The 15981-nt window shown below is 32.3% G+C and overlaps 1 protein-coding gene across 1 annotated transcript in view; it reads left to right on the top strand.

Moving 5' to 3' along the window:
- LOC111050150 (piezo-type mechanosensitive ion channel component) overlaps nt 1-15981 on the top strand; it is a 153067-nt gene that overhangs the window by 43062 nt on the left and 94024 nt on the right. Inside the window, exons 3-6 of the mRNA XM_039422810.1 lie at nt 8848-8946; nt 11657-11779; nt 12755-13015; nt 13652-13898. Of these exons, the coding sequence (XP_039278744.1) occupies nt 8848-8946; nt 11657-11779; nt 12755-13015; nt 13652-13898 (730 nt within the window). The remainder of the gene's footprint in view (nt 1-8847; nt 8947-11656; nt 11780-12754; nt 13016-13651; nt 13899-15981) is intronic.

Raw genomic sequence — 15981 nt, 5'->3', positions numbered from 1 at the left:
GATTGAGTAATTCAAAGAACAATAACCTGCTCACTGCAGTCTAGGATCTCAAGTACATGCTATAATTAAATCATTTGTGAACACTACATCGGCACGATATTGGTTTTTTTAAGGAAGAATAGAAAAAGGGCTTTTGGATTTCGTTGACAATAAACAATACTTTTTGTTAGCAACTAAGACACTTCTTTGAGAGAAAAAATCAAAGTATGAATAATTGTAAAAATGTTCCTTGAAGGATGAAGGTCATGAGCATTACAGTGTTAGAGTAAGTTGTTCGATTTAGCAGTTCTCTTCTCATTGAAGACGTAATATCTGAACAAATGATAATGATATGATTGCGTGTTGTGGAACATTAAGTTGATAAACAAATAAAATTCGTTATAAGGTCTTTACATAATATAGAAGAGGGATGAACACCAATTCACCATTCATCTCTCTCCACTCATAATCTTCTAGATCAAGAATATTATTAATATAATGTTGCAGGTATCTGAAACATCAATACCCCTCTTTATGATTAAAAACTTGGAGATTTTTCAGGTGAAAATGATAATAGTATTTATTGTTAGGTATAGCTATTTTTCAAAGGGACACTATACATCATATATAATATTATTACATATGAAGTGTAATAGAATGTATTGTAAATGGTGTAAATAGTATAGCCACCATAGTCAGATGCTCTCACCATAGAATCAGTATCTTATCACTATCCTCATTAAAATAGTTTTGATGACATATATTTAAATCAAATGGAAAAATGTGTACAATATAAACAATAAAAATGCACCAAACAATATACATAGTTTCGAAAATGATCACTTATTGGTATCAACTATGTTACTATCTGCTTATTATAATATTTAACGAATAATCTGAAAGAATATAATACTAAATTATCAATAAGTTCTTATCACCAGATATCACATCATGAAAACTGATTGAATTGATAAGACTCGTAAAAAATGATTTAAACAAAATCTTGAATCATCCACTTCTGTGAACTAATAACAATTAACTTGATAATGGCATGGAATAAGACAACAGTATATTAAATATACAATTCTCAATGTGTCCAAATAATATCCAACCCTCAACTTTAATGTTTGAGCGATTTTCAAATTAAATTAAATTGGGGGCTGACTTCGATAGCGTTTACCTGTAGTATTGGACGAGACCTAATGTAACCTTTGCTTGGAATGAGCCATAGAGGAGCAAACGATAAAGGTCACCCTTCAAGAGGACTGCTTCCTCACAATTTGCTATAGGTCACTGGCAAATACTGGCTACAATCCTTCCCTTGCTCCAAAGTCCCAAGTAGCCTAAATCATTATTACTCCATTCTACAAAACTTTGCTTTCCTCGTACAACGCCAAAAGATAGACATATTTCACGGTGAAATTCGACTCACTTTTTTTTGGAAACTCTTATTTTTTGCCAAGAAGAAAACAGCCTAGTTTGTGCATTAGCCAAACTCTTTATCGAGTTCTTGATTTGAGGGAAATCATTGCTTCAATTCATAGGTATTTAATATTTAAATTTTAAAACGTTGTGAGAGAGAATAATGAGAGACATCATAAGAGAGACACTATATTCTATATCCCATGGATTCCATGGAATCAGTCACCCAAACCATGACCAATCTATAAAGTGTTGATACTAGATCAATCTAGAACACTGTGGAATTTAGTCTTAGAAAAGAGTGGACTGTATAAATAGGAGAGAATAAATCAAATTCTGAAATAAGAGAAACAATGTGTCTTGACTGATTTGACACCTGACAGAAATTCCACATGAGTGCAAGAACCGTTGTGCATTCAAAAACCTGTGCACTGGAATGAATGCAAAACAGTTTTAGGCAACTCAGTATTAAAACTAATCAACAAAATGTAGGCTAAGGTGAAATGCCAAATGAAAAAGTAGGTTAGTAAAATACAAACTTTAATCAGCATTAAAGAATATCAAATCACATGAACAAGAAATAACATTTGAATACATGAAATAACCCCTCAGGGTGATTGGTCGACATATAAATTGAAATAGAATTTAACTTTGTTATGAACAAGATTAGGATTGAGTTTAGAAAAGGATTGAAGTACATGAACAAACTTGAAAACGGTATCAAATGATTCTAGTAAAAAAGAACAAGTAAAAACAGTAATCTGAATGCAAGAACTGATTGCAATGTAACAATTTGAAATAGTAAAAAGTTATGAATATAACAGTATGTTATGAGTATAACAGTTACTAAACAAACGTTTATAGAATACCAGAGTCTATAATAAGTAGTCTTTAATTTAAACCTACAATTGTCATTTTTAATAACAAACAATACCTAGAAAAATTGAAATGTAAATATGTTGAATTGCAAGGCTTCAACATTTGAATTGGTTCGATACCAACAAAAGAAAACAGGTAGGTTGAAATTAACCATAAGTTTATATGAATAACAGTAGCCTATACTGAAATAGCCTAATTGCAAAATGCAGAAACTATGCTTTTGCAATAATCAAAAGAATAATAACAAAGAATTAAATAGGATTGATAATTGCAATGTTCACAGAACATTCATGGATTGATTACAAAAACTGACAAACAATTCTCAATAGCAATAACTCAAAAATAAAGTAAAGTTGACTATGAACAGCAATGAATTCCTAACCTGAAAGATAAAAACAATAGATTAGGGTAGTAATAAAATACAAAGTAGGTGATACAGAAATACTTAGCTGCGGAGCATAATGCAAGAGCCAAGGTCCCGGTTTGGTCTAGGGCTTCAAAGACAGCATGAGCTTCCAATAGCTCGAATAGGCCAGAGTCAAGGTCCCGGTTTGGTCTAGGGCCTTCAAAGACAGCGTGAGCTTCCAATAGCTCAAATGGACACATCAGGAGAGAAACAAGATTCCAACTTGTTTGAAATGCCGATGAAACAGCAGCCAGTTGTAGAGGAAGAGTTTTCAATCAATGTTTCGAAGGATATATTTCCTAAGTTTTGGAAATATCAGTTGCAATACTTGTAAAATGTGATTTACAATTGAGAGTCACGTTAATCAGTGATATTGGCAATATATCACAATAATTATCAATAGAATGAATGATGGGTAAACTTTCAGTCCCAAAATGCAAATGAAGAATTACTAAACAAGGTTAGCACTTGATGTAAAACAAGAGTCTGCAATATGTAAAACAAATTTAAACTTGTAGGCAGACACACACAAGCAGCCATTTTGAGAATGCCATAATGGAAATAAAATATGTAAAACTGAAACAAGTGTTCAAATCTTGAAAAACTAATAATAGTTCCACACCAGTCGAGATTATCCAACAATTGAAATAAACACACAGAGTGAGGTGAAAACTATTTTCACGAGAGATGAGAGTTCAAGTTGTAATTTACAAATTGCACAAGGAAGCGTACACACACACACACGCAAGAGTTCATGAACACGTTGAAAAGTTAAAATTGAAATAACAAATGAACTAATTGTCCGAATTTTAAGGTTGATGGCTCCAAAGAACCGATGAAATGTCTACAACAAATAAAAACAAGCAAACAGGGCGAGGTGAAAACTATTTTCACAAATAAAGCAGAATAATTGGAGACACACAAACTTGATGCTAGACAGCCAAAACGATGAGCAGTGAAGGAAATGGATAGCAAGCAAGTGCTACCTAGATCAAGAAATCACCAATAAAATTGATGTTTAAAAGGATGCAAAAAATATCCGGAAGCCGAACAACAAATTGACAAATACAATAATAAAATGACAAAGGCTTTAGAACATATCCAAAAACTAAAACAAAGATAAATAAAATATGCAGCGAAAATGCCCAGTATCAGGTCGGCAGTGGACCACTAGCGCTCCAGCTGCAAAGATACAAACTAATGACTACCGCGCAGAGAACATGACAATACAAAAATCAAAAATCAATAAAAGAGATTGTTTGAAGATGGAGAATAGTTTTAACAACACTTTGGACAGGTCTTGTCCTTACGCAATCGTTTTCAGTAGGAGACCAATCTCATGAATTATATATGATATCAGAGTTGAACTAATAGATTTCATTTCTCTATGATGATTCCAACACTTGCAATAATCGATTTAGTTCAACCGTCCATCCACACATTTTGGAAACTGAGATCTTCAACGATTTCAATGGAATAATTTCATTCACTACGCAACTATCAATTTTATACACCATCTCTGCATTGTGTAGGTCAACTAGGTACCGTATTTGATATTCAAGAGCATTCATAGATTGCCAATTCAGTTCAACTATGGATCCATTTCAGATTCCATATGGATGGCTTTTGATAACAAATACAGGAATATCAGTAGCCTATGTAGTGCCTTTTTAATCTCAGCTTGAACCTACGAAATTTATTTAGGTTGCGTCTTATGGCAGCTCTCCACTTTTGATTCCATTTCATCCAGGGATCCTGCCAACCGGTCGCAAAGAATATTGGACCTTAAGACGATCAAATTATTAAAAAAAATTGTTCCTCTGAATAGGCTACATTAAATTTATAGTGTTGTTAATAGAAAAAACTTTGAAAAAGCGTAATCCAGTCCGCTCATATATTTGAAGCTTCCCGCGTCCAGGGAATATGCTTTCGCGCGGGGTGTATAAAGCCTTGTACACACCACAGAGAAGAGATTCTCTGTGTACACACGTACGTACAGATTCTCGCTCGTATGGACACATGCCTCGGCATTCATTGTACGTCCTTGTGGACGCGTTCCACGTATGCCTGGGCATTCAAAAATCTGATTTACAGACGACACGAAGACATAGTAGATGTAAATTTTTTACATCATGAAAACAATGGTGTCATTCCATCACTGAAGAAAATTAAAAAATGCAGCTGTATCATTTATTTTGATGACTAGTATAATAAAACGTTGAACGATTGTAGGTTAATAGATTGAAGTAAGGAAATAAATTGCTACATGACATAATATATGAGATTGACAATTCAAACTTCATTAGGATGTAAAAACATAATTTTAATATACTGAATCTAATTCAACTAGTTATCCAAACAAATGATACTATTATGAGGGAAGCAATAGCTTCACAAGAATGATTGGATCTAACTTTGAGATTCTTGGCATTAGGCAATTCATTTGTTGGTTGGTTTACAATATCTATTCTGAATTTCAAAACAGAAATCTTTCACAATAATTCCAGAAGTTTTGATGACCTAATCATAGCACTAAACACTGTCCCACAAAATTGACAGTCGTCTTCAACCAAATTAGTCATAAATTAAATCAAATACTGAATTACTGCTCATACACATGACAAAACAAGATTCTCCAAAAGATAAGCTTCAAGATTTACCTTTAAGGAAAAATAAAAGTTTGAATAAATCTTACTATAGATAACCTAGCTATCTAAAACCTATAATAGAATTCCAAAGATCAAGATAATTACCAACTCTGATATTATAAAACAAACACAAGATAATTTGATAGCTACAATAAAATATGTAAGCTATCCTTTTTTGACCGAGTGAAGTGAGGTCTAAGATTCAAGTCGACGGTTTGGCATTTCTCTTAATGTTTAAATGTTCAAATGTTTAAATGCTTAAATGTTTATATGTTGCGCATTTACGGCAAAACACGGTAATAGATTTTCATGAAATTTGATAGGTATGTTCCTTTTAAATTGCGCGTCGACGTATATACAAGGTTTTTGGAAATTTTGCATTTCAAGGTTAATAGAAAAAACTTTGAAAAAGCGTAATCCAGTCCGCTCATATATTTGAAGCTTCCCGCGTCCAGGGAATATGCTTTCGCGCGGGGTGTATAAAGCCTTGTACACACGTACGTACAGATTCTCGCTCGTATGGACACATGCCTCGGCATTCATTGTACGTCCTTGTGGACGCGTTCCACGTATGCCTGGGCATTCAAAAATCTGATTTACAGACGACACGAAGACATAGTAGATGTAAATTTTTTACATCATGAAAACAATGGTGTCATTCCATCACTGAAGAAAATTAAAAAATGCAGCTGTATCATTTATTTTAATGACTAGTATAATAAAACGTTGAACGATTGTAGGTTAATAGATTGAAGTAAGGAAATAAATTGCTACATGACATAATATATGAGATTGACAATTCAAACTTCATTAGGATGTAAAAACATAATTTTAATATACTGAATCTAATTCAACTAGTTATCCAAACAAAAATGATACTATTATGAGGGAAGCAATAACTTCACAAGAATGATTGGATCTAACTTTGAGATTCTTGGCATTAGGCAATTCATTTGTTGGTTGGTTTACAATATCTATTCTGAATTTCAAAACAGAAATCTTTCACAATAATTCCAGAAGTTTTGATGACCTAATCAAAGCACTAAACACTGTCCCACAAAATTGACAGTCGTCTTCAACCAAATTAGTCATAAATTAAATCAAATACTGAATTACTGCTCATACACATGACAAAACAAGATTCTCCAAAAGATAAGCTTCAAGATTTACCTTTAAGGAAAAATAAAAGTTTGAATAAATCTTACTATAGATAACATAGCTATCTAAAACGTATAATAGAATTCCAAAGATCAAGATAATTACCAACTCTGATATTATAAAACAAACTCAAGATAATTTGATAGCTACAATAAAATATGTAAGCTATCCTTTTTTGACCGAGTGAAGTGAGGTCTAAGATTCAAGTCGACGGTTTGGCATTTCTCTTAATGTTTAAATGTTCAAATGTTTAAATGCTTAAATGTTTATATGTTGCGCATTTACGGCAAAACACGGTAATAGATTTTCATGAAATTTGATAGGTATGTTCCTTTTTAAATTGTGCGTCGACGTATATACAAGGTTTTTGGAAATTTTGCATTTCAAGGATAATATAAAAGGAAAAAGGAGCCTCCTCGATATGCCAATATTAGAGTAAAAATTAGACTATAGAATTATTCATCATAGATCAGCTGTCAAGTGGATTAAAAAACGCATGCCATGACGTATGCAATTCAATATCTCAATGCAACTTGGTAAAGAATCAGCAGCTGTGTAGACTATAAATCGCATGCCTCACTGAATGCAATTTCTATGCACTATTAAATAGGATGCATAGAACTTATAAAAGATTTCTGGGCGCCCAGATGTCTTCTTTTTTTCTCACGCTAAATTCCGGAAATATAATAATTAAATCTTGTGTAAGCATGATCTGATCAAATGAATAGTTGGTGTATCAGTGTGGATGTGCATAATATGGGTTGGGACATCATTCAGTTATGAATGTTATTTATTCTATTGATAAAATTTTTGTTCATTGTTTGTTATTATATTCTTCAAGTTTAGGAATTTTTAATTCTCAATTTGTTTTATTTTTACTTTTTTCATAAGTATTTGATATCTTTGTATTTTTCATTTTTGAATTAGGTGGTATTATTGTTGTTTGTATATTATTCATTATTGCATAAGTTCGTATTATTTTTATCATTATTTTTCATTTTTTCATTTGTATCTGTACAATTTTTATTGCTAAGGAGACATATTTGGGGAAACCCGTTGTCTCCATTGTCAATAAATAAATAAATGAGCTATTGATTGTGTGCAATAACGCATGCAATTAATAACTAAAATAACATAGCATTGTCTCTCGAACTTTCTCTCCTTTGAATTTGGGCTGTCCTATATGCCTTGAAGGAGATTAGCTTTTGATGTTAGCATTTTTGATACACCAACCCCAACAGCCATTAGCCATTTTCCTACCGATATCTCGCCGACACGACATACAGACAGGATTTACTCTGATGAAAAGTATAAGAGGAGGCTGCAGTTTATAACTGCGCGAGGTCTACTGTTCACAGAACTACTACTATAAGAACCCTGAAGAAAAGCTATTTTTACTTAAATTGTACAGTTCTAAATTTGTTAATCATGATACAAATTATATACTTCATGCATGTTTCTATTTAAATATTTGAGACTCCACATATCCTACAAAATTTCAAAAATCCTACAATTTACAATTCGTTATTGGATCACAATTTGATTTGTTATTCATTGGAATTAGGTCATGGCGCCTTCAATGTTTACGTTTTGCCTCATCCGTACGGCAAAAAAGCGTCCACACGTACATTCAATGCTCGCCCGAGGCGCCTTTGAGCACGCCAAAATTACCGACAGGGTTCCCGGTTCGCCCACATGCCTCGGCGAACAGTGTACATACGTGGGAATGCAAGCCCATAGCCGTATGCTCACCCGAGGCAAACGTACGTGTGTACACCGTTTAAACGAAATCATAATCACTATAAACAGCTGATTGATACATTTTTGTTGTAGAGTTGATTGTTGTTTACGGGCACGTGTTCATGTTTGATTGATTTCATGTTATAAGAGTTTAGTATGAGGTACCGGTATTGATTTCATGTTATAAGTTTACAGCTGTAAATGACAATATCGTTTTTGATCATTTTTATTTATTGGTAATTTTTTGTTCATTAACAATGATCAGTGACATTCATTTTCAATCTTTTATGTTCAACCAAAACCATCTTATGAGTTGATACAATTAACCCGATTACTGAGATCCATTCCCGAATTGGTAGCGAATAAGTTATATTTATAAAGTTCTTAGGATACTGTGGGCTACATTCTCCAAGATGCATGAAAAAAAGACCGGTAGTTGGAGACATTCATAATGTATATAAATTCAAAGAAGTTCTTGAACGATTCATTCAACAATTCAATTTATACCTGCAATCAATGAAAATACACAATATTTGATACTAATATTGTTATAATAGCCTATAAAAGGTTTGTGATATTTCTTATTTATTTTCTAATTACTATTTTTCTTTGCAGCTTGTTGCCTCAGACAAAATGGTCTCTCGTCTCTATACCTCATCTTGTTGTTTATCAACCCATTTGTGCCAGTTGCTAGTTCTACGAATGTTACAAACGGTAAGCAGTCGATATGTTATCACAGTCATTCGATATTGTAGGTACTTGAATATTGATTTGACAACATAATGATATTTCTGTATTTTTATATCTGGTTATTTATGTTCAACGGATCTCAAAAACGGCTCTAACGATTTTCACGAAATTTGGAACATAGTAGGTTTATGATATAAAAATTCGATTGCACTATGACTCATCCCTGGGAAAACTCGCTGAAGGGCATTTAAAGGATAATTCATCCTTGGAAGAACAGATGTCTGTATAATTTCGTCATCTGTCAATAACAGAAGATGCGTGTGCCTGTGTGGGAGATCAGCTGTGTAATCATTCAATCACCTTACCGTATCTCGCGAGAAATATTATCTAGAAATTTTATCAAAATAATAATTGATTTGTTGACATGACATGGTTTATCACTCTAAATTAGAGTATATCATAATATTCAAAGTTCATTATTATTTTGCAGTTTTAAGTGATTAGTGAGTGTTATTTTGTTGTCCAATTTGGTTTGTAAACAATCTAAATTAGAACTTTTCTGTTTTTAAATATTTTGACTCAAAATTGGACCTGAATTCAAGTGTATGAAACATAACCTACTTTTTGGACCATCTATAGTGTATAAATCAAAATTCGGGTAAGAAACAGTTTTGGGCTGTGCCTGTTTGTCCTTCCCAAATCATTTTGAAGAATTGTGCTCTGTTTATCAATAAATAAATAACGATCGAAGCTCGGTGCCCCGATATTGAGTTCCTAAAGCTGCGTTTGCACCGGAGTTGATAACACAAGTTTTCAACATTTTTGTTATCAACTGATGTTAATTACAAAAGTTAATAACATCATGTTGAGTTGCGTTTACACCGGAGTTGATAACATGAGTTATTAATAAAACGTTGTCAACTTGACTGAATCGACAAAAAATTATCTTGAAAAAAGTTTATAACTCGTGTTTTCAACAGAAAATTCCTTGTTATTAACAAGATTTATGTTATCCATCGAGAGTCGGTAACTTTTGTTAATAGGTTACTTTCTTCCCCGCAACCCCCTCGCCGATCATCCCTACCGTACAACTTCAGCTGTTCCCTAATAACTACAGCTGCAGACAAAACACATGACAAAGTTATTAACTTTTGTTGATAACAAAACTAGCAGCCAAAAGAAAATGTTATTAACTTATTTTGAAAACTTTTGTTTTAAACTCTGGTATAAACGCATTATAATTTATTGACCGAACGAAGTGAGGTCCAAGATTCAAGTCGACGGTTTGGCATTTCTCTTAATGTTTAAATGTTTTAATGTTTATATGTTGCGCATTTACGGCGAAACGCGGTAATAGATTTTTATGAAATTTGACAGGTATGTTCCTTTTTTGATTTTGCGTCGACTTTTATACAAGGTTTTTGGAAATTTTGCATTTCAAGGATAATAGAAAAGGAAAAAGGAGCCTCCTTCATACGCCAATATTAGAGTAGAAATCAGACTATAGAATTATTCATCATAAATCAGCTGACAAGTGATTACACAGATGTATGAAGAAGCCAGTAGTCTATTGCTGTATTTCCATAAGATCTATAGTTTCAATCAGGTACTTGTAGATGATAATACTGCGTGAGGTCTACTATTCACAGAACTACTAGTTTACATTAGATCAGATGAAGATCATTATTTTAATGATCATACACATGTTTCAATTCAAATTTGAAGACATTTTTTTGCTTTTTATTCCGGCTGTTATATCATATGAATAGTCTCGTTAAATGAAATCATATGGAAGTCAATTATATTGATAACAAGATCTTGTTAATAACAAGGAATAGTTATTAAATTTTGTCAAGAGAAATTTTTGACGATTCAGTCAAGTTAATAACTTTTTGTTAATAACTCGTGTTATAAACCTTATTATAGGTGACTGCGATTATTGCCATGAGTATATAGCACAACTATAACTTACTATCATGTGGACGTTAGCCTTCTCAAATTAATATTGTGTTTACGTTGTGTCTACTTGTGTCATTATTAAATATTTATTCATTCATTAATACATACATATCATTCTCATCTATGAATGATTGTATTTGAAAATATTCCTAATTAGAATTCAATAATAATATTTTGAAATATTTGTAGGAAAATTTTTAAGCTTAGGTACTTTGACTCGTTATTTAAAATTAGTTTGGCCACACTTACTGGAACTACAACCACTGGAAGCCTTAAACTTTATATTACTAGCCTATACAAAATTGAAGGCTTTGTCAAGTATGTTACAAATTTATATGAAAATAAATGTTTTTATAAATTATTTTTCCTACAAGATAGTCAACACTCAGATTTCAGAGAAAGGATCTCAATTATATGGATCTTCAAGGATACCAAGTTTGAATTTCACAATTTTATTTATGACATTAGACTCATCATCTTAGTACAGTAGTTCATGTAACAATTTGTGATATTATAACCACACTGAAGAGGTGTTGAGTTTATTCCACAAGTAGATAGTCTCTTGATGTGAAAGTGGCCACTTCCTCTGCTTTAACTTGTCCACTTGCAGCCAAGTATGAACCATTTCAATTTTGACGCTTCCATATAAACGTACTTATGTGTATACCAATAGTGTATTTACATTGCAAGGAACCACTCTTTCATATGGATTGTGCCCTTTGAAAGGACGTGTTGATTGATTTCTTTCAATCACTTTCCAATGTTTTTTTTTCAGGTGGCCCCGGGCATTACTTGATCATCAACATAATTTTCCCTTCGCTTAATCTTATTGCTCAAGTTATTTTTCAACTTGTGCTGCTATCTTACAAGGTCTATTTAGATGCATTAGTGCCTCCATGTAAGTACTTCTTTAATGTTCTATAAATAGTATTGATATTGTGAGGCATTATAACGTTATACAGTGAACATCCATATCACAATCTATAAAAGAACAAATATAGTCTATTGAAAATTTGTTCAGTTTTATAACATTTTTCTGTATTCTGAATGTTCTTATCAAAATTTTCAAAAATGAGAGCTTTCTTGATCAAGCTCTAGATTCTATCTGATCTTTAACAATTAGAGGAAAATTATAATTCTTTCTCTAATGCTTTTTTATAATGAAAGTAGATTATTATTATTAAAATATTATTAGGGATTATTAGAAATACAATCTCAATAATGTGAATAAATTTTCTGTTATTTATTTCCTCATCAAAAACACAAGTTGAAGCAATAATAGCTTTATTGAAATAATCAAATAAGTTGAGATGATTATAATTGATCTATTCTTCTATAATATAATAAAGAAAATAATTGGCTTATACTTGTACGGGATAGGAAAAACGAATGACGTATCATCACATCTGAACTATGAACTGATTGGCTTGAAATTTTGCATAAGATTCTTAATTTACAGAGGATGGTTACAGGTCTTTCTTATATTTTAAAATCGAATAATATCATAATATTAATAATTCAAACAAATTTATTCAATTTTTGATACAAAATTAAGTTTAAAAGATAAAACCAATGAAATCGTTCTTTTTTTGTTAATTAATACAGTTTTTCTTACTTTCAATATCAGCAATGAACCATAAAACCAAATTCAATGTATTTGTGCTTTTAACAGATCCTTGCAAAGCACGTGTTACCTGCCAGTCGATCATAATTTATTTTTTGAAAAATGTAGTGAAGAAAAGTAACTAGAAATTCTTCATACTTTATAAATCAAATTATGATGTATCTGATTAACTTGAGCCTTCTTCAATAAATTAGTATATTCACGCAAATAATCGATCATAATATTATACTTTTAATTTTCTGTTTACAGGTAATCCTTTCGAGTCAATTTTGAGGCATATAGGTCTTGTCTCGTTCAAAGGTCTCCCAGTATTATCTATGATATATTTAGTAACACCTGAGATTTTATTGATAATTTCGTCAGTGCTAATCTATTCATGTTGCTGTTTCTTCAACCGCACCAAGCCGGTTGACGATAACCTTCTGCCGATTGTGCTCAATGCAAATCACACAACCAATCATGAATCAGGCAGCTCTTCGCGCAGAAGGTTCTCCATACTTACTACTCTAGGTGTGTTCACTTTTACAATTCAAAAATTAACCTTGTTAATCTCAAAACGTTTACCCTAAATTCTCTCACACCAGTACACTGAAAAATATTTGTCAATAATGCTGACTGATTCTAGTGAATACAACTTGAAAATCACTCGTATGGATTAATATGTATATTTATGCATTGAAAAATTCTCCATATCTATATTAAAGCTCAACATATTTACATCTTAATTGATATATTGGTAGAAAGTGATCAAAAAATTACTTGATAGCTCACTTGACGATTATAATAATGTACAATAATCTTTACTTTCTCATAATATCTTTAGTGTTTACTCATTCTATTATTCTGAAGCGAATACCACAATATTTGAACAAAAATAAAATTTTATCATTCACAAAACTAATATATATATATATATATATATATATATATATATATATATATAAAGAAAACACTTTTTTATTGAAATTTTCTGTTTGTACAATTTTAAAGGATTTGAAAAACAATGGAATATTAAATCGAAAAATACAAAATATGTTTTCTGCTATCCAGTATTATAATAATTGGTACTAATATATCATTATAATGCATAATGTTTTGCAGAATAGGCTATAATAGCATACTAATTGTGTAACTCTTCTGTTTTAGGAAAATATGTTTGCCTGTTTTCATTATGTATGGCCGGCATCATCCAGCCCTCTCTTCCTGGGCTTCTCTATTTTGTTTTCTTCCTAACCTGCATGACATGGTGGTCCTTCAACCAGAACCTGGGAAGGGGTTTCGCCAAAGTCTGCTGCATTCTTCCAGTGCTCTTGTGTCTGCACACCACCAGTATATTCGTCTATCAGACACAATGGGCCCAGCAATATTTTCCTGATGATTCGCCAATAGCTAGGTGAGTATTGTTCATTTTTCGAATCGATTATATAAAATCACTTATTCATATTAATAATAACAGATTCCAGTATTATTTGTGATGTTTGTTTGAGTCGCATTTTCATTGTTTTCTGACAATTGTTTGGGTTTCTGCAATTGACTCCCAGTAACGAAATGCTATTCAATATTTCATTTCAATACAAGCAGTAGAATTCTACTACATGGATATTTCGTATGTTATTCCAATAGAAGAAGTAGAATTCTAAACATTTAAGAGGATGAGTACAAACATTTAGGATGATACATGTAGAGTGATTCATATGTATGGGAACTCTTCAATAAGTTGGAGACTGTTGTAGATATAATACTGTAGCTTTCAGGATAAGTTATTGGTGGAGCACTCAGGTATTATTGGAGTTATTGGTCGAGTACTTTTGACGTACAAAACTGAATTTCAACTTCTCATAAGGGGGTGACTTAGAGGTTGTAACTCAAATATTTTAAATGTAAACATCCATTGTGTAGTACATAATTTCAAATGCCTTTTTAAAACAAAAGAGATGACATCAATAAAATGTTCTATGATACTTGTATCCAAAATGGCGGCTGATTGAAGTTTAAGTTTTGAAGAAATAATTGGTAAAGTATGAAACTTAAAACAACACTTTTTCGAATGAATAAAGAAAAAAGTACATTGAAAAAACTGGTTATTTATTTAGTAATCTGTTTACTACTATTTCATTTCAAAAGATGCTTGAAATGCCCTCCTTCTCTCGTTTGAAAGTGTGCCAGCCTTAAAAAAAACATTTCAAATCATTGTTATTGGTATGGTATCAATAAAATAACTTGCTATTTACAGCTGTTTATAACAGCTTATTACGAGTATTAACATGAAGCATACTATTCCTAAGAGTATTTTTTTTTGTTTATGTATTTTGATTAGTTAGTTGGTGTTTGAAGAGAGGAAGATGGAACGGCATAGAGCATACACGAGAATAAAGCATGAAGAACTGAGGTGTATCGACAGCAGGGAAGATACGAAATAGAGCTCTCAGCCCGCATTGAAAACAGGCAGAATAGTGATCATGATGCTGATGACTTCTGGAATGAACTGAAAGATGCTATAATAGGTGCTAAGAAGTGGGCTTGAGAGATGTCAGTGAAAGGATAGAAATGAGGCAGTTGGGCTGGTATGGACATGTACAGCGAATGGGGGATGATTGCATCAACTATTGTTCATCATAATATTTTGCACAACTCAAGCCTTCGATCGAAGTCATCTTCATCAAGTTCGTGCACCAAATGTATTTTAAATGGTTTGAAGTTTGCATCTTTCAATGTCCGTGTCACTGAACTTTGACTTATGTCATAATCTCGTGCTACTTTACGAGTCTAGCAACGAGGATCCTCAATAAATGCCTGCATAGTTTGTAAACATTTGTTATCATCTGTTGAAGATTCAAGTGTACTCTGTTAGAAACACTTGCTGTTTCTTGGAATCTTTGTATTATTGTTCTTGTCACAGTAATTTAGTGATAGGGTCACGTTAGTTAAATGTCGCATTGAACAAATCACGCACTTCTTGAAGCGCCTTATTCTGTCACCAAGGCCTCTCATCATTGAAGGTGTAATCATTTCCTGTTCACTAAGTGACATTATTTTAATTTATTATTAAAAGAGATAGTACAAAACAAAATAAATCCCGTGAATAAAATGTAGAAATAAACTGAACCCTGGTGGTAAATTACAAGCAAAAGACGACAAAAACTTAGCTAACTAATCTTCTTCTACTTCTTTGCCTCTCCCCTGTGTGCCTTTGAAGTGTTTGGGTAGCCTCAGTCCATTTCCTCCATGATTCCCTATCCATCGCCATTCTCTTAATCTCTGAAACAGACTTCCCTCTTCTCCGTCCTATCTCCTCAATCCGATCCTCATATGAATACATTTTGTACGTCCCACTGCTCTCCCTCCTTGCACTCTCACATTAACATATTGTTTTCAGTGATGAGGCCAAAATAAATGTATTTTCAGGTATTGTTGGTTAATGATTGGTAGGGCCTATTTTTATTTATAATTTAAATGCAGATTTGTACAAAAGATTG

Source organism: Nilaparvata lugens, chromosome 3 (assembly GCF_014356525.2).
Source record: "Nilaparvata lugens isolate BPH chromosome 3, ASM1435652v1, whole genome shotgun sequence".
Lineage (NCBI taxonomy): Eukaryota > Metazoa > Arthropoda > Insecta > Hemiptera > Delphacidae > Nilaparvata > Nilaparvata lugens.
This window is presented reverse-complemented; position numbering and strand designations above follow the sequence as displayed.